Consider the following 20,006-nt stretch of genomic DNA (forward strand, 5'->3'; position numbering starts at 1 on the left):
TGTAAAATGGGAATAATAATAATAGCACTTACCTCATAGAGTTGTGGTAAAGTGAGATCACATATAAAACATTTTCCCAACCTTAACGAACTGTATACGTTGTAATTATTATATCACTTCTACTATTATAATTACTCCTGTTGATCATTATATGAAAGAGGTAACCTGTCTCAATTTTTACTCTACAAATATTAATTAAATGTATTATTTATTATTGTTAAATGCATTTATTTGTTAAATGCATTTTATATGCTAAGTGATTTCAAAATGAGGAGAGAAGTGGAATATTTTTATCCAGGTTACATGAGATATTTTAGCTAAGAATGGAGCCTGACATTGTATGTTTGTGAGTATATTGTGAAAAATTATTAGAATACGTTGTGGCCAAAAAGTATGATAGAGAAAGAATTTTTTTTCCATGTTAACGTCCAGCTTTGTCATATCTAGCACCATAATAGTAGTTTTTTTTATTTGTTACTCGTTTCTATTAAACATTTTTATAATTGTTCCTGTTTTCTAAGAATATTAACTGTAGGATTTTGTGAGGGTTTATTATATTTCCAGAAAGTGCAGAGTAATTATAAGTAGGCAAATTTACTGAAGAAGGAAAGTACTCATGTTTTTCCTGTGTTGGTGACAGACTGGACTGCTCTTAACAGCCAGATGGTGGTGGTATTAACCCCTTATTAATTCCACCCTCGTAGGCTTGTTTAAATGTCAAGATGAGTGATAAATACATAAAGAATGATAATGTTATTCTATTTTGATCCTAAATATAATCAGTCAGCTAATCAGCTAGTTGCTTATGACACTATGTCTGTCTATCCATGCTTTCTGCTTCTGTCCTTAACCTTTCACTCCTCAGATACTTGTGAATAATTTTTTTTCCTAATAGTGCAGTAACATGGTGAGTCTAGGATTTTTTCCAGGTGTAAGATGAGTCAAAGGTTGTGTTTTCATTTAAAGGCATAGTTGGTCAGTTGTGTCTGACTCCATAGCATGCCAATTCTGTCCATGGGCTTTTCTTGTTAAAGATCCTGAAGTGGTTTGCCATTTCCTTCTCCAATGGATTAGGACAAACGGGATTAAATGACTTCTCTAGGGTTATACAGCTCAGATACAACAAGTATCTGAGGCTGGATTTGAATTCCTGACTCAAAGCTCAGCGCTGTAATCCACTGAGCCACCTAGCTGCCTCTTATAGGCATATAGTATGCTGCAAATCTTGGAACAAATGAAAAACAACTGTTTAATGACTTGTCACAATATGGTTTTTCCTTTTTTAGGTTAAAATGGGACTTTTGGTGGATTTGACGAATACTACAAGATTTTATGACAGAAATGACATTGAAAAAGAAGGGATCAAGTATATAAAGCTTCAGTGTAAAGGGTAGGTTAATGTTAATGTATCCATTTTTTTCCAAGTTGAAAAGGTTGTAATGAATTTTTTAATCTTTTCTTTTTTTTCAAACTTTTTTTCTTTTGTGTTACTAGTCATGGGGAATGCCCTACAGCTGAGAACACAGATACATTCATTCGTCTATGTGAACGTTTTAATGAGAAGAATCCTCCTGAACTTATAGGTATGATTGAAAAACTTGTTTATTCTTCTCTGTTCTATAATTTTGCATTATATGATAATGTTTCTTTCTTCATCTGTCTTTTTCTACAAGGGAGTTTGTTGACTTGCCTGTGTGATTTGGGTGGAGGGGCACCTTACAGAGTAATAACTGTATGAAATCTGCCTTTTAAAAAAATCTACCTAGATCACTTTAGGAATATGTTATGTAAGAGCATTTATTTGTCACTTTTAAGCTTTCTTCATATATGATTATAAGTTAGTGTTTTAAGTTTGGTGTTTCTATTTTAGCTACTCTTACTGTGATTAAGAGTTTTACTGAGGTTTTACCAGTGTAGCTCTTTAACCTCACGTCAGAAACGATTAACATTTGAAGAAAAATTAGTTTCTCTTAGCTGAGAATTGCCCAGTCTCCATATACATGACCATTTGAGTAAGAATTCAAATGTTTGGTGAAAATAACAAGCTAAATAACAAGTTGGATAAATATTGGCATTTATAGGACTTAGTACTGTATTACAATCATATTCAGTAAATGAAATCCATTTTATATTTGTACAACATAACCAACAAATGATGATGCATCCTTTGCTTGATGGTCTGGGGTGAGGTAGAACCCACTGTTAGTTTTACCCTTTGGGAAAAGGCAGAACAAATCTAATCTCTTTTCCATATGATAGCCCTTCAGATATTTCAGGACAATTGTCATTTTCCCTTAAGTCTGCTCCAGAATAAATAACCCCAATTCCTTTAAGTGATCATTACATCTCATGAAGCTGAGTCTTTCAAACCCTTTTCTTAAGGTCAAACTTACCAATATCTTTCCTAGAATATGATGCTCAGAACTGAACACAGTATTCTAGATGAGGGCTAACCAGTGGTACTATCACTTTCTTAGTCCTAGACAGCTGTATCACACTGACACATGCTGAGCTTGCAAAACCACTAAAACCTCCATCCAAGCTGCTATGTAGCTACACCTCTCCCATATTATCATTAGGAAGTTGATTTTTTGAACTCACATGCAAGACTTTACACTTATCTGTAATAAATTTCACCTTATTCAGTTTTGCCTTACATGCTAGCCTAACAGTGCCTTTTTGAGTGCAGGATTCTGTCGTGTACTGGGTCAGCTATTTCTCTGTGCTTTGTGTCTTTAGCAAGTTAGGTAAGCAGTCTGTCTCTGTGCCTGATAGGTTGAAAGGTTAAGCAAGGACCCACGAGGGACAGACTGGAGGGAACCATGTGCTAGATGAACCACCACCTTAGCCACCACTTCCCCTGACATTCTGATTGAGACAGTATAGGACCTTGAACCTAAGAACCTTGGGAATAGAAGTACCTCTCATACTCTAAATCCATTTTCCAGCCAGGGTCCTGTAGCCAAGTAATCACTGGGGAAAAAGGGCCCACCTCCCTTATCACATCCAACACCAATTATGACCAATTGCCACAAATTGGCATGTAAGCCTAAGAGCTCTAGGAATGACAGTACTCCTTAAACCACCAGTCCTACTTCAAGTTCAGCTCCTGCCACCAGTATCCTTGAAAGGAGCCTCTGTGGAAATGTGACCTGGCAAGTATTTCTTCAGGTGCTAGAACATCACTTTCTCAGAAGCCACAGTTTTTGAAAAGCTGGAAAAGAAAGTTCTTATTACCATAGGCCTTGACTTTTGAATGCTTTTCATTACTTGACCTTGCTTCTCTCTGCTGTAATTTTCTTTTGTTTTTGTTGGACCTGTGATTTTTTTCTGTAAAGGGAGCTTCTGGTGAGGAAACTCCCTCTCTCCTACTACTGTCAAATAGTTCAACATCAGAAAGAGATATGATTTTATCAGTGTGAATAACATTAAAGAATATGCACTATCATCTGCCTTGCCATTGCACCCTAAGGATTTATTATCTGACTTGATTCTGAAATCACATATAAATCTCTTCCATTAGAAAGTGAGTTCATTGTGGGCAGGGGCTATCTCTGCTTTTCTGTTTGTACTCCTAGGACTTATTGCTATGTTTTGCACATAACAAATACTTAATCAATGCTCATTCATTCACTTATCTATCTAATCATTGATAAAAATCTTAAGTAGCATAGGGCAAACAAAGGCTCCCTAGAGCATTCTTCTGGATATTTCCTTCCAAGTTTACATGGAATTATTATTGACTACTCTTTGGGTTTATCCACCCAACCAGTTTCAAATCTATCTAATTTTCTGTTTTATAACTCCATTTCTCCCTCACACTTTATCAGATGTTTTGCTAAAATCTAGATAGCTTGATGATCTTAGAAAAACATGAATAGACTTGCACAAAATAATGAAAACAAAATGAATAGAACCAAGAGAGTGTTCTATATAGTAACAGCAATATTAAAGACTAAGTCATTTTGACAGTTATACGTGCCCAAATTAACTACAAAGGACATGTGAAGGAAGATACTATTTGCATACAGAGAAAGAACTGATAAATATTTAGAAGTATGTATAGAATGATTTTACATACATATATATATTTGTGCCTAATGGTAGTCATCTCTAGAACAGGGAGGACAGTAGGGAAGAAAAAAAAAGGGAAAAGAAATTTACATGATAATTATTATGTATTTAAAAGGAATAGCAAGTTATACATAATAGATTTGTAGTTTCATGTGCAACTATCTTTTTAAAAATTATAGTATGTTATGAAAATGCTCACATTATTCCATAAATTAAAACAAATAAAAATTTAAAAATTTAGGCAGAATACATTTAGGGAGAACATGATAACATTTCCCTCATCTGCCAGTTTTGTAACTATCAAAAAAGGAACTCAGGTTAATCTGAGACAACTTGTTCCTGATGAAGCCAGGCTGACTCCTTGTGATCATCATTTCCTTATCTAAGTGTTCACAAAGCATAATATTCTCTAGAATTTTGTTAGAAATTGAAGTTAAGCTCACTGATATATTACTGTTTATGGATTCTGTTCCTTTTCCTTTTTTGAAAATTGACAAAATTTGTCCTTCTTTGGTCATTGGGCATTTTTTTTCCATTTCCCACATCTTTCAAATATTACTGATAATGCATTTTATTCATATCTGCTGCTTCAGGAGTTCTTAACCTGGAGTCTGTGTTTTTTTTTTTTAAAGAATGTTTTGTCAACTGTATTTCAACATAATTGGTTTTCTTTGTAATCCTCTCCATTTTATGTGCCAAAGAAATCCATGACACCAAAAAAGTTAAAAATCTTTACCTGATGTCTTTGAGTAACCAAGGATATAATTCATCTAGGGCAGGTGGCTTGAACTCATCCAGGATAGCTAGGTGTTCTCTTACTTTCTTCACTTATCTTGGGTATCAAGTCCCTATATAAGTCATTTTTGTTTTCCAGTCCACAGATCATTGTCCTAGACAGAAAGAAAAGGAAACAGTACTTGAGTAACTTTTTCTCCTCTCTGTTTTCATTTGTCATCCTTTCCTTCTGGAGCAGTGATCCTATCCCTCATCCTTTTTTCTTTAGTATAGCCAAAATAAACTCTTTTTATTATCCTTAACTTTCCTTAATTGCTTCAGCTTATTCTGAGCTTTAACATTCCAACACCATTCTAACAGAACCATATGTGGTTTTTGTATACACTGTTAACTACTCCATCTTGTTTCACCTACTGTATTTTTTTTGGGGAGGGGTGGTAATAGGAGGAGGAGGATGGATCTATGATTTTTTTATGCATAGGTAGCTCCTGTTTAGGAAAACTCCTGTCATTGCAGATTTGAAAATTCTACAACCAAGAAACAGAGAATTATTTGTGTCACTGAGATGGTAAGGGACTTGTCTAGGATCACATAATTAGTATGTGTCAGGTAGTAGATGAATCCAGTTTGTTTTGATCCAAAGGCCTGTCAATATGTCATGCTGTTTTTCCTATTAAATATGTCTTTTAAAAATCCATTAGTTGGGGCACCTAGGTGGCGCAGTGGATAGAGCACTGGCCCTGAAGTCAGGAGGACCTGAGTTCAAATTCGGACTCAGACCAAACACTTGACACTTACTAGCTGTGTGACCCTGGGCAAGTCACTTAACCCATTTGCCTTAAAAAAAAAATCCATTAGTAGTTAGACACCTAACCCTTTTCTTCCTCCTTACAGTAGATACCTTTTTTCCCCTTCAGAGATTTCTTTTTGTGTCCCCAGAATTTCATATTTGAAGGTTTCTTATTTATTTTGGGCTAATTTTCCTTTTGGAAATTTAGTCTTTGGGATCCTACCTAATTTTTTTCTGGACTTTGAAATCCACGCTCCTCAAATCTGTGGTGTATGTTAATCTGTGCTTGGTTTTCTTCTTCTTCTTGGTCATAAATTGTAAGCTGAATTTCTTATAATTTACACCCTAGCAATAAGTTCCTCCTTGTTGAGAATCAGATCTGTAATAGACCGTGTTGTTTCCTTTCTTTTAAAGAATGAAATTATTATTATTATTTTTTTCATGAGTCGGCATTTATTACTTAAGTTGAAGAACAGGTTTTGAAGGGAATGGGGGACATATTCATAACAGAGTCCAAGGTGGAGCTCTAGGGGAGAAGGGAAGAAGGGAGGAGACAGGGAGCCGAGAGCCTCTCATCTGTATCTGCTCCAGATGGGGTTGATTCTGATTTCTGAGCCTTGGTCCAGGGCACACAATGAAGCACACGATAAGATGAGGTTCCAGGGGCTACATGTTTAGGGAACCTCAAGGGGTGGCCAAAGTTACACCTCCAACCAGAGATGAGGGCTGGGATTTTCCTTGGATCAGCAGCACTGCTTCCTTTTGGGAACTGAAGCATAGTGATAAGCTCTATCCCATTTATTTCAGCTCTTATAAAACATTCTTGTAGTTAAAGTCTTTGTGCCAATAAATTCTTTTATCTTGTACTTTGCTTCTAGTTTCTTTGAATATGCATCCAACTTGTAAGCTGCCTGCTCAAGAGCTGCTACTTGCTCCTCTGTTAACGTGATCTGACCCAGATAAGGCTGAATTCTGTATATTTCTGGTTTAAGTCCTTTAGGTTTCTACTTACGTTTACGGCAGTATCTTTCATTTCTAGATTCTTTAAGCTAGTCAGTTTGTTCATATTTTCCAGAAGTTTATAGTCTTCACTGGTGGCTGTCAGCTTGCCTGTTAGGTATGTGGCCATTTTGGAGAACATGTCCTGGCACAGCCCTATGATGTCCGCCTTGGCAGGCTCTGTGGCCTCCTGGCCGTGTTCACCATGGCATTGTCTCCTCCCAGACACCCCCTCCCCCCATGGACTGCAGGGATGCCCTCGGCCATGGCTGCCATGCCTGAGCCTTCAGGATGAAATTATTATTAAGATAAATCAATAAATTATCGGTTCTACTTTTTGATGGAAAGGACTATATAGATGTCCAGATAATTGAAGTACCCTATTACTAAATGCTGTGATGTGCCTCTCTGTTTGAATTTTAAGCTCTTTCCTAAACTGCTAATCTCTCTCTTTTGTTTTTCAGGTGGTACATAGTTTTTTGATGATAAGATGGCAGTTTTGCTTTTATTTCTGCTTTTGTTAATCTTCAGCCAAATGCTTTCCATCACTTTTTTTCTCTGGTACCTGGGTTTCTTCACATGAGTATGTCATCTTAACACCAATCTCTTCTCTCCCTCCCTGTCATTTTAATCCTCTCCTATTTCTTTGGAATATGGTATGTCCATCCAGAGCAGTATTTCAGTAATCAGTCTCATCCTGCTTTGTCTCAATCATACTTATGAAGTTAAATTGCTTCCCTGAGTTATCTTGTTTGTTACCCATTCTTTTTATATTTGTTTATAAATACTTGAGGCCTTGGGTTTTGTTTCTAACTTCCTTCTTGTTTTTTTTTCTTTCCCCTATTATGAACTTCTGGGTGTCTGTACTACTGTTCATTGTATGTTGTAGCTTTATTTGTGTTATTGCAGTTGGTATTCATTCTCCTATCCTTTTTAGTTTAGAGCTCTTTTGATTAGATTTACAGGGCTCTAATGATCCCTTGTTAAGTATAATCCATCTCTAGATAGGAGCCTGTCATTCCTATACTTTTGGCTGAGCTCTAGTTAGTAAGCATTTATTAAATACCCACTTTCTGCCAAATGCTATGCTAAACTGTGGGGATGCAAAAAGAGGCAAAGGGCAGGCTCTGTCTTCAGTGAGCTCACTCTAATTGGAGAGACAGCAAACAAAATAAACTGTAAATAAACTATTTATAGGATAAATAGGAAATAATTAAGAGAGAGAAGGCACTAGGATTAAGAGGGTTTAAGATGCAACTTTGAGACTTGAAGGAATCTGGAGAAGTTAGGAGGTAGAGATGAGGAGGGAAAGGATTCCAGGCATGGGGACAACCAGAGAAAACCTAGAATAAGCAGAATGAAGTGTCTTGTTCATGGAACAGCAACAAGGTCAGTGTCACTAGATCAAAGAGTATGTGGTAGGGAGCAAGGGATAAGAATACTGGAAAAGAGGAGGTGGCGTGGGGAAACTGGGTTAGGAAAGGCTTTGAATGCCAGACAGAGGTTTTTATATTTGATTCTGGAAAGATAGAGGAACCACTGGAGTTTATTGAGTAGGTGAATGACATTCCTCTTTTTATATGTAAGTGGTATTTTATTTTTTCCAATTACATGTAAAGATAATTTTCAACATTCATTTTTTAATGAGATTTTGAGTTTGAGATTTTTCTCCCTCCTCCCTAAGATGGCTAGCAATCTGATATAGATTATACATGTGCAGTCATGTAAAACATATTTCCATGTTAGGGAATGACATTCCTAAAAAGCTTGGATATCTCTCATTCTAGGAATAATTGGAACAACAATGATTACAAATTAGACAAGGTTATTTTTTTCCCCCAAGGGTAACATTATTTCAGAAACTTCTGAATTGTTTCAGTACTAGCTCACAAAAGTCATAGTACTTTACCAATATCTCTTATCTATAATGGATGATGAATTCTACTGACAAATTCAGTCTGTGTAAGCCTGTGTCCCTGTAAAAATAATTTTGATTTATCAAAGTTGTGAACTAGAGTCATTTTGGCAATTGTATATTGTAAAAAATGCATTGAAGTTACAAATATAATTTTTTTTTTGTGGAGCTGACTGATTATAGTGTTTTCAGTGAATATTCATTCACTCTTCACTATATGAAGTGTTAAATTCATTCAATGTGAAGTGTTCTACGATTCATATACATTTTAGCACTTGGAACAATATCTTGTCCATATTTTATTGAATTGAATGACATAAAATCTAAATAAGGTTGAAACTTTAATGTGTTGTGTTTTGTAACAGGTTTCAGTTGTTTTCCATCAACTGAGATGAGTTTGTGCTTTTTTTACCTTTCTCTCAACTTCATTCACCAGTTGTCATTTGGTTGAACAAGTGATCCAAGTTGGGATAGCAAAATCCACAGTCTTAAGGAAGTGATCTGTGACTTTTTTTTCTCTTCCTTAAATAATATTTTTCTACTTGCCCACATAAGATCCCTCAATTTTGACATAGTGCCATACTTTACCGAAATGAGATAAAATAAATGTTGAACTAATAAATAAACAAGTGATCCAACAGATGGGTTAGAAACCTATAATTTTTGAAGCATTAAGCTACAAGCCTGAGATAAAAGTAAAGCATTTGTTTTGCATCCTCTTCTTAGAAGAAAAGCATCTGTTTCGTATCTGTAGACTTTTTGGGGTTGGAGGTGGGGAGAAGTGTGGTGTAGCATGTGAGGAGGTATAGATAATAAGTGCTCTTTTGCTTTTAGGAGTTTTATGGGTTGAATTAAATTGCTAATCTAGTTAGGGTTAAAAAATGTATCATAAACAATATAGGTTTACCCATAAAGGGAAGGAGGAGTTAGTAGGAATTTAGCATTACTGATGCCTCTTAGTATTTTTAGAGATTATTATGTGTTGAATATATTATATGATGGATTTAGGAAATTAGTACAAATATGATATGGCCTTCTGATTTGAATGGGAAATACATTTTTTCTTAGATTAGCTAAAGTTTTTCCCCTCAGGACAAATTTATGTAAATAGTAAAGTAGCCAGAAAATTCTTTCTGAATTTTCCTTCCTCCCTCCCTCCCTTCCTCCCTCCCTCCATTTCTTTCTTCCTTCCTCCCTCCCTCCCTGTCTCTGATAGGGGTTCTTACAGGTTAGCTAGGCAAAGGACATCACATATGTCCAGGCAAGGCTTTCCTACCTAGATTTTCTGCCTCACTGAGGGGAAGCAAAACTTTTAATGTTGGTAAGCCATGGTTGGACAAGGCTGGCCACTGGGGAAGTTGTCTGCTATTGGTCGTTTCCTTTTCTTCTTTCTGTCCTTCCCAGTGCACTTTCATTTTTTAAATTTGATTTTTTAGCTAACAAGTATTTTTTTCTTCTTTCCACCCCCTCTCATGAAAAAAAAAAAGAAAAACAAAACTGTTGTAATAAATATGCATAGTCAAGCACAGTTGCTACATTTACCATGTTCCAAAAATATTTATTGCATTGATTCCATCCCCTATGTTGAGAGGTGGGTAGTATACATGTTCAGTGATCCTCTGGAAACATGGCTGATCATTGTATTGATATCAGAGTTGTTAACTCTCTCAAAGTTCTTTATATTTACAGTGTTGTTATCTCGTATAAATTGTTCTGCTTTTCCTCACTTTTGTCTATATTAGTTCATACGAATTTTGCAAAGTTTTTTGAACCTTCATTTTTTATTTTTTCTTTCTTTGTTTCTTATAGCACAGTAGTATTCCATTATATCTATGTGCCATAATTTGTTCAGCTATTCCCCAGCTAATAGATACTTCCTTAATTTCCAGTTCTTTGTCACTGCCAAAAGAGCTGCTGTAAATATTTTTATTTCTTTTTTGCGCATAATTTCCAATTGCTTTCTAGATAATTGCACCAATTCACAGCTCCACCAGTGATACATAAGTGTGCCAGTTTTCCTGCAGCCTCTCCATTTGCCATTTTCCTTGTGTGTGTGTGTGTATGTGTATATGTGTGTTCCTTGCTAACTTGATGTATGGATGCTCCTCAGAGTTCCTTTATGTTGCTTTTTTCTGATTAGTGATTTGGAAATTTTTCCTGTGCTTGTTGATAGATTGGATTTCTTCCTTTGAAAACTGCCTCTTGATGTACTTTGACCATTTGTTAATTGCAGAATATCTCTTATAAATTTGTATCAGTGCCTTATATATCTTGGAAATGAGGCCTTTATGAGAGAAATTTACTGCAGTGGTATTTTTCTCTCTCCCAGTTATCTGCTTCCTTTATGATTTTAGCTGTGTTGATTCTGTTTATGCAAACTTCTTTTAATTTTATGTAATTAAAATTGTCTGTTTTATTTTCTGTGATAATTTCTGTTCCTTCTTTGATCATGACCTTTTCCTCTATCCATAGACCTCTGAGGTAATTTTTTTCTTTGTTCCTCTAATTTGTTTATGAAGTGACCTTTTATATCTAAACAATGAATACATTTGGAGTTTATCTTGGATTGTGGTGTAAGGTGTTGGTCTAAACTCCATTTTTTGGAGACTGCTTCTCAGTTTTCATAAAATTTTTTTTTGTCAGATTTTTTGAATCGTTACCTTGATAGGTAGATAATTTTTTCCCAGCTTGTTTTGTTTTTGAATTGTCTTTTAAAAAACTTTTGCAGCCATATGCTTATCCCATCAGTGTGTGGTGGGTTTGCATTATCAGTTGCTATGATCCTTGCATGTTTTGTGTTTAAATATTATGTGTAGACTTGTTTCTTTACAAGTAAAGTCAATCCTGGCATAAGAAGTTTCTAAAATGTGAATTTGTTCCAATGTCATCAATACTTTAGGGAGTATTTTGAGCATAACTTGAATTCTGAGGCTGCTTCAGCATGATTTCTTCCATGCGAAATTGTGATTGAACTAAAAAAAAACTGCACCACCTCACAATTATTCACAAGCTGCAACCCTTCTGAAGCTCAGTTCCATAAGCAAACTTCAAGGTAATGTGCCATATTGTGTATCTTCTGGTGCAGTGGAAACAGGAGGGTTGGTCCTTATCCCACCTCCTTCTGCCCTGGCCTCCAACCCCAAGCCAGAGGCCCTGGAAATCCCTGATTATTGAAGTAGTCATATATTTCTAGAATTGTGCTACCATTTTTATTAGTTCTTATCTTTTTAAAAAATGTGTCACTGATGAAGTTTTTGAGTCTTGTGCCTCTAATCCTGCAATTTTCCATAATATGTGTTTTTTGGGATCCCATGTAGGATCTCAGCACAACTGTCTGTATATAATATACATTGTAATGTCACCTTTATTTACAACCAGAGTAGATGTGATAATATTTAGCTCCATATTTTTCCTATGAGATTATTTCTAATAGGGGAGGTGAAAGCAGATTGCATACTATATTTCACAAAGATTATGGGAGAGACCATGGGACTGTAGTCAGTGGTGGCCACCAGTGGCACAGAGATAGCTATAGCTGAGTTTGAGGGAACTGCTTGTGTGAGCTGGAATCATTGTTTTTTTTTATATTATATTTAATTTAACCCTGGCAAACGAAGACAAAATTTTAATGAATTTGAACTCCTGCATTTGAAATATTTGCAAAAATAGGGTGATTGTTAGTTTTGATTCACGATTTATTGATCTCTAGATGAAGTTCTTGTAGTTAAAGGGAAAATTTAGATTAAAAAAAACTGGAGAAAGAATTGAACTATACTTTAAATGTGGGAAAAAATGAACTTTTTTTGTGGACAGTGATTTGATTTCATCCTTAAAAAAACCCCTCCTTAACCCTGCCATCTTCTCAAGATCTTGTACTGTATCTTTTTTCCTTCAGTCTCTCCAACATTTGTCATTTTCCTTTTTGTCATCTTTGCAAATCTGATGAATATCAGGTAGATTCTCAGTGTTGCTTTATGTTGCATGTCTCTAATTATTAGTGATTTGGAAATTTTTCCAAAAAAAATTCCCTCTCAGCTCCAAATTCTTAGAATTGTGTATGCTTGCTGATTTCACTTTATCACCACCCATTCTACTTCTTAGTACCTTCCAGTTTGCTTTGTGGCCCAGTACCTCACCAAATTTGCTTTCTCCAAGATTAGCAATTATTTCTTAATTGCCAAATCTAATGGGCTTCTTAATGCTCATAGTTTTGAACATTTCTCTGTAGCTTTAAACTCTGCTGGCCATCCCTTCACCTTGATCCTCTTTCTTCCTTTGTCTCCTATGACTTGCAAATCTATATATCTATCCCTAATTTCTGTCCTGAGCTTATCACACTTAATAGTGTGAAGCCTGTTATATAACTCCTCTAGAATTTTCCACTGGTATCTCAGGTTCAACATTTCGAAATGAACTTATTGTAGTGTATTGCTGCTTTAAACTTGCTCCATTTCAGTGAAGGGCCCTTCCCTTCTCCCCATCACCCAGATTCATAATCTTGGGAGTCATCCTTGCCTTTTTTCTATCTTCTGTATTCAGTAGGTTGCCCAGCCTTGTAGACTTTAACTCCACATCTCTTTATACTTTTTACCTTTTTCTAACTGACATAACCTCTACCATGGCTCAGGCCCTCATAACCTCTTGCCTAGAGTACTGTAGTAATCTTCCTGTTTTTTCTTCCTACTTCTATTCCATTTCCTCTCTAATGTTCTTTATTGCCACCTGAAATAGTTTTAGTAAGGTACAAGTCTGACCATGTCACTCCTTTGCTCAAAAACTCTCACTGGTTCCTTGTTGCCTCCCACATTAAATTCAAATGCCTCAGCTTATATTTAAGGTTTTCTACACTCTGTCTCCTGTCTGCCTTTCCAAGCTGCTTTCATGTTATTCCCTTTCATGAATTCCTTATTCAACCAAGTGGTACTACTGTCTGTTTACCACATTTATTGCTCTCTCTTGGTCTGTGCTCCCACAGCACACATTGCTCCCTGCAGTTTGTTATACTGTCCTGGAATTTACAGTATCTTCATCTTTGCCTTTCAGAATTCTTGTGTTCTGTCCAAGGTCAACTCTTATGTCTTCTTTGAAATCTACCTTAAGCCTCTTCTCTTTGTTGTTCATTTTATTTGCCTTCATTTTTCTTTTACTCTCCTTTTTTTGTGTGTATGTATGGTATGCTTGGGCTGAGTTTAAGTTTCTTGGGAAGAGACATTCTTTTATTTTTGTCTCTTATCCCCTAAGTCTAGCATTCTCATTGCCTTGATTTTAATAAATATTTGTTTAATTTACTAACACTGATTAAAGCCTCTAGAATTGTAGGAGAAACTATATTCACCCCACTTACTATTTATTATTCAGTCGTTTCATGTTTCAGTGAGTCATGTTTAACTCTTCATGACCCTATTTGGGGTTTTCTTGGCAAATAAAATGGAATGGTTTGCCATTTCATTCTTCAGGTCATTTTACAGATGAGGAAACTGAGGCAAACAGGGTTAAGTGCCCAGGGTCACACATTAAGTGCCTGAGGTCAGATCTGAATTCTGGAAGTCTTCCTAACTCTAGGCACAGCACTGTATCCACTTAGCCACCTAGCTGCCCTTACCATTTATTTGTTTATTTTTGTAATTGTAAAAACCAGTCAAGAGGCGAGTGTTATGGTAGAAAAAGTACTAAGAGAGACTTGGGTCTGCATTCTCTTATCTACACTACATACCAGCTGAATGACAATGGGCAAATCACCTAACTTCTCTGAACCTTCATTTAAGTGACTAACTTAAAAGGCAGTGAGATATGGTATGTAAGATACTTTGCAGACCTTCCCTTCCTCCCTCACCTCCCACCCCAAGATTTAATTTGTATTGAGAACTCTTGGTGAGGAAATTCCCTTTACCAATGCAGATCAGCACCTGCCCTACACAGTGTGAAAAATAGAGAATAATACATCAGTTAATTGGAAACAAACTAAATAGAACTCAAAATTTACATGAAAACATTTTTTTTTGCTGTAATACTTTTAGAAGAAGCAAGTAAGTTTTTAGAAGAAACATTTGGCTTCAGATTATAGCCTTATGTCTATCTTATAAAAGTATGCTGTTGGTCTTTAGGAGGAGTAGGAGAGGCTGTGAATGGTTATATGAATTGTTTGACCCCTACCTGAAAAAGTAAGTCAGAGCTCTTACTCTACTGACAGTGCACCTTTCCTAAGGATAGATCATTTGCTATAGATAATTTGTCTTTATTCATAGTACTTAGAGATCCTTCAGTAATATGAGTTTTTATATGATGGCCAAAGAGTAACACATGAACTGATATTAAAAATAAGTCTTATAAAATTGCAGGGTACATGCTTATGCTTAATAAATATTTCATTTGAATTATTCTTGCCGATGACATAAATTATGATTCTAAGGTATATTGAAAAATGACAAATCATTAATAGTTATGAGAATGGATCAGGTATCATATATTTTATTTTTTTTGTCTGAAATTATTGAACTTACATTTATTATGGGCTGAGATTTTTAACTGGAAAATTTGCAATCTAAATCAACTTGCTAATTTTTTAAAACCAGAGCTGTTTTTGTTTTCTAGGTGTTCACTGCACTCATGGTTTCAATAGAACTGGTTTCCTCATCTGTGCCTTCTTGGTTGAGAAGATGGATTGGAGGTAATTTTTCACATTCTAAAAGGGAAAGAGATGTTTAGTAATAGAGATACAAAATTTTTAATGATGTATTTTTATATTTATTTTGCCAAGGTCTTCAATTCTTGGTAAAATATGAATGAAACTGTTTTAGTTTCAGTTTTTAGGATATGTGATGTGGTATATTAATTAAAAATTTAGTTGAATGCTAATGTTTCTGATATGCTATGTGTTTCACTTGCTTTTAATACTTCAAAATATCTTTGATTTCATTAGTTTGGGCAGTGCAGAGGATAACCTGTCTATACTTGAATCATCTTTATGAATTGCTGTGACTGAAAAAATTAATCACCTTGTACTCATTCTTCTTGTGATTAACATCTCTGAACTTAATTAGGCTTGTCCTTAAAGGATAGACACTGTTGCCAGGCCTGTAAGTTAAAACCTAATTTGGTAGGAATTACCAGAATTTGAACTTCTCTCTAAAGTTCATCTTGAATTTGTGTATCTTTGAAGAACGTACATCATTAGCATTCTACTTTGAGGCATCAGAATACTTCATTGGAGATTTATTACCTAAACTTTTTTTAACTTCTCATAAAAATAGTGGAGGCAGATTCTTTTAGTATATTTTATAAATTTAAATTGATCTTGAAAGATTATAATCACTTCTTCATAACAATTGGATGTCATTTAATATAAGAATAATAATGATTGCTCACATTTGTATAGTATTTTATATTTATAAATTGTTTCCCCCACAACCATCCTGTTAGCTAGGTTGTACAAGTATTATTATGCCCATTTTATAGAAGAAGCTGAGTTTCAAAACTTGACACTGTCACACAGCTGTGAGTGGTAGATCTGCAATTTGCATGCAGGCATCTGACTGGCTCAGTGATCTTTCCATAATACCATGTTGCCTCTTTGTTGAAGCATTTAGAACTGAATGGAGGGGAGAATGCTAGGCCAGGAGTTATTTAACAAAAATTTATAGAATACCTACTGTGCTAGAGCTTGGCATAGTAAAATCTCAGTTAATTGTAATTCTTGGATAATTTGGTATCATCATAAATGAATTTTTCTGTTAAACTGAGAATTCACCTACTTCTTAAGCCTTTAGTTGCAGTACAGATACCTTTGATATATGACTGTTCAACTTACAAATGATCAGTGTACTCAGTCATTTGGACACGGGTTTTGAGTGGGTTAAGGAGGAAGTGAGAGAGTTTGGGTCCTTCACTTTAGAGATTAAGATATAATATTGATAATAAACAACACATGAAGATATGTTTTCCTATGCCATTATGCTCCCTTATTACTGGATTACTAGCCATCATTGTAGACCTAGGTGTAGCATTTGTGTATTACTCTTTGCTTTGCACGTATATATTTTCATAACATGTCAGTCACCTCTGCAAACAACTGCTTGTATATGGGGTTGATTCTAAGCAGAATTCAAGTAGGCAAAGGCTTTGTTGTCCACAGGTGCCTTCTGTTGCTTTCTCCCCTTTCCACATTTCCACTTCTCCTTAGAGGTGGAAATAAACTTACGGTTCTTTCTGCACTTGGTCCTTGATAGTGGATCAGTAGAGTTGGGGAGGATTGCATAAAGGAGAATTCCAGAGAGGAATGATAAGGCATAAGCAGATGTTTAGAAGGGGCATAATGGTAGAGGAGAAGAGAGTACATGTGTATGTATGTATAAATTTATAGAGAGAGGGTCAGAAAATATCTTATTTATTCAGGGTATATCCTTCTGCACATTGAAAGAGTGGTAAGACTTAAAGGATACTGTGGTCAAGGATGCCTTCAACTGTTTTCTGAGCTGTAGGAGAACATGTGGAACTTCAAGGTGTAGGAGGTAACATTGGCCAGTTCATATGAGCCTTAGAGAAAGTAAGGCATTGAATTCAGTGAATAGAAGAGCAGGATGTTTAGAATAAAAAAATCGATAATGATAGCTCTTATTTCCACAGTGCTTTATAGTTTATGGCATGATATTTTTCATAGTAATCCTGTGAAGTAGGCACTATTAAATTTTATTCATTGTTATTATAACATGGTATTATGGAAAGATCACTGAGCCAGTCTGGTGGCTTGCATGCAAGTTGTAGACCTCCCACTCATAGCTGTGTGACGGTGGCAAGTTTTGAAATAATGAATCATTATTCATTATTGTTATTATTTATTCATTATTGTTCATTTTAATCATTATTATAGCTCAATAGTCACTCAGGGGCACATAGCTAGTAACTGGGACCTGAACCTAAGCTTTTTGATTCCAAGTTGTTTTCAGAACTACTAACCTGATGGAAAACCTTTAATGTATTATTCATTGGAGTGCTTCATACTTGAGATCCTAGACAAGCTTAGTCATAGAATGAGAAATCTTTTTATGATCCCTGTCAGCTTTTGAGAAACCTAGAGAAAATTTCCTGTCTTCAGCATCTGCTTCCTGAAAAGACTCAAATTCAAGGAATCAGGGCACTGTGTAAACCACAGTGGAATGGGCTTTGATGTGAATATACCATTTAAGATACTTTGCTTGCATCCCTGGGCTCTGCTCTGCTCAGGTAGATGGGGTTCTTTTCTTTCCTCTTTCTACAGAATCAGTGGCTGAGTTGATATTATTTATTTATCACTTAGTTTAATTAGTTCAGACTTATGCTGGACAGGATTGCTAAAGTACTATTCCTAGAAACTGCTGGGGTAAGGGTCTCTGCTTCTGTACTTGCTGTAAGAGTAAGAGGAGTTAGCTAATTGCCACAAATGTGCTGATAGTGAGACTATATCAAGGAGTTTTAAACATTTTAAAAATGCCTTACCTACCAGGTTAAAATGATCTCCATACCCTTAAATTTGTTATGGAACTTTTTCCAGGATCTCTCTTTTTCACTTATCTTACCTCTTGTTGAAATTATTTTTGTTTATACATTTATTCTTCTTCCTCATTAGAGCAGTGCCTGTGTCATATCTTTGTATACCTAGAATTCTGAACAATGCCTTGTACTTAGATACGTAATAAAAGTATGTTATTGATAATACTAAATTATTGTTGCTAGAGAGAGATCATTTAGGAACAATTTGTAATTCAGTGAAGGGTTATTTTGAAGAAATAATTGATCTTGCCTTTTTTTCCCCCTTCTACTTCCTAAGTTTATTGAAATTTTAGGGAATCATTTCCCAGAAACAATTTGGTTTCATATTTTCTTTTAGTATTGAAGCAGCAGTTGCTACCTTTGCCCAAGCCAGACCACCAGGAATCTATAAGGGTGATTATTTGAAAGAACTTTTTCGACGTTATGGGGATGTAGAAGAAGCACCTCCCCCTCCTTTATTGCCAGAGTGGTGTTTTGAGGAAGAAGAAGAGGAAGATGAGGAAGAGGATGGAAAAAAAGAATCTGAGCCTGGATCAAGTACTTCCTTTGTCAAAAGGAGAAAAGAACGTTTAAAATTGGTAATGTTTTCTAGAAATATTTTGGTTACTTTTTGCTTTTTATTCCCTACAACTTTCTTAGGAGTTGAGAAAATGGTAAATTGATAGGTTTCTTTAAAACTAATGGTAAGTTCATAGAGAATCATTAGGCAGGTTGTAATTTCGCTTGTCTAGTCCTTGTTCTTTCTGCCTCATAGAATTTTGGAGAATATTGCTAGATAAACGAGTTTCCTAATTGAAAGCGGCCTTTACTGGAAGTAGGTAGCTTTGAAAGGGACTTTAGAAATCATCCAACCTCTTACCTTATTCAGAAATCTTTTGCAATGGGAGTGAATTTTAGTAGTGTTAATTCATTTTGACTTTTAATTCTTTGATTTAAAAAAAATCGATTCTTAGATATCTGGTGTAAAGTAATGTAATGTAATTTCATTAATCCTTTTCTGCATAGCCATAGTTAAATTTTTGTACTGGACTTGTGATTTTCTCAGTATAGAGAACTCCTAGAGAAGAAAGTCTCTCTCCACCAATGCATATTGATACCTGCTGTATAACTTAGTCATAGAGGGTTGTCTGGACCACTGAGAGGTTAAATGACCCAGGTCTTCTTGATTCCAAGGCCAGCTCTCTAATCTGTTGTATCTCTCTATCTCTCATAGACTAGGGAAAAATTTTGAGTTCTAAGGCAACACTTCCTTCAAGATTTTATTAATTAGATCCATGGAGAAAAGTGAACAATGATTTCTGTATATTCTCATTTTCTGTAGATGGTCTTTCTTCACTCCCTCTTGTAGTTTCTCCCTAATAACCTACAAATCTTCAGCATTAGCAGGAACTACCACCTAAGGAGAATCACATTAAGAAAGCAGTAATGAGACTGAAGGCAGCTAGATGGTTCAGTGGATAAGTGCTTCCCATTAAAAAGCACCCCAAAAAAGTAAGAAGTGCTACATTTCAGTGCTGTTGAGATGGGAAAATTGCTGATTATATTATTTATATATGTATATATTGTGTGTATATATATCTATATCTATATATACATGTTTTCTTGTTTATATTGATATAGTCAGGGTGGATTTTTAGAAATGTTAAAATGATAATGAAATTAATTAGTCGGGATGATAAAAGTGGGGGATCAGTTAGTGATAACTTGCTTACTAATGTAATAAGAATAGTTTTTATAGCCATACCAAATTGCTTTTTTGATTCTTTCCTGTTGTCTTTTTAGAAACATTATTCTAAGATCATTAACTTTAAATTTAGTTATAACTGGAAGCCTACTGAGAATTTAAAATGGTTTTGAGTTATAGTGATTTTATTAGTATAGGAGAATCCCATTTTAATATGGTTGTCTTTCCTTGGAATTACACATATGATTGACCGTCATATTTTCCCTAAAATAGGAATTGTAGTG

General features: G+C 35.3%; 1 protein-coding gene across 1 annotated transcript in view; it reads left to right on the forward strand.

Annotated features, from left to right (window-relative positions):
- RNGTT (RNA guanylyltransferase and 5'-phosphatase) overlaps window positions 1-20,006 on the forward strand; it is a 348,213-nt gene that overhangs the window by 4,628 nt on the left and 323,579 nt on the right. The window contains exons 3-6 of the mRNA XM_020963066.2: window positions 1,287-1,390; window positions 1,495-1,583; window positions 15,105-15,180; window positions 18,376-18,616. Of these exons, the coding sequence (XP_020818725.1) occupies window positions 1,287-1,390; window positions 1,495-1,583; window positions 15,105-15,180; window positions 18,376-18,616 (510 nt within the window). The remainder of the gene's footprint in view (window positions 1-1,286; window positions 1,391-1,494; window positions 1,584-15,104; window positions 15,181-18,375; window positions 18,617-20,006) is intronic.

The sequence above is a fragment of the Phascolarctos cinereus genome, unplaced genomic scaffold, assembly GCF_003287225.1.
Source record: "Phascolarctos cinereus isolate Bilbo 61053 unplaced genomic scaffold, phaCin_HiC Scaffold_5;HRSCAF=322, whole genome shotgun sequence".
Taxonomy (NCBI): Eukaryota; Metazoa; Chordata; class Mammalia; order Diprotodontia; family Phascolarctidae; genus Phascolarctos; species Phascolarctos cinereus.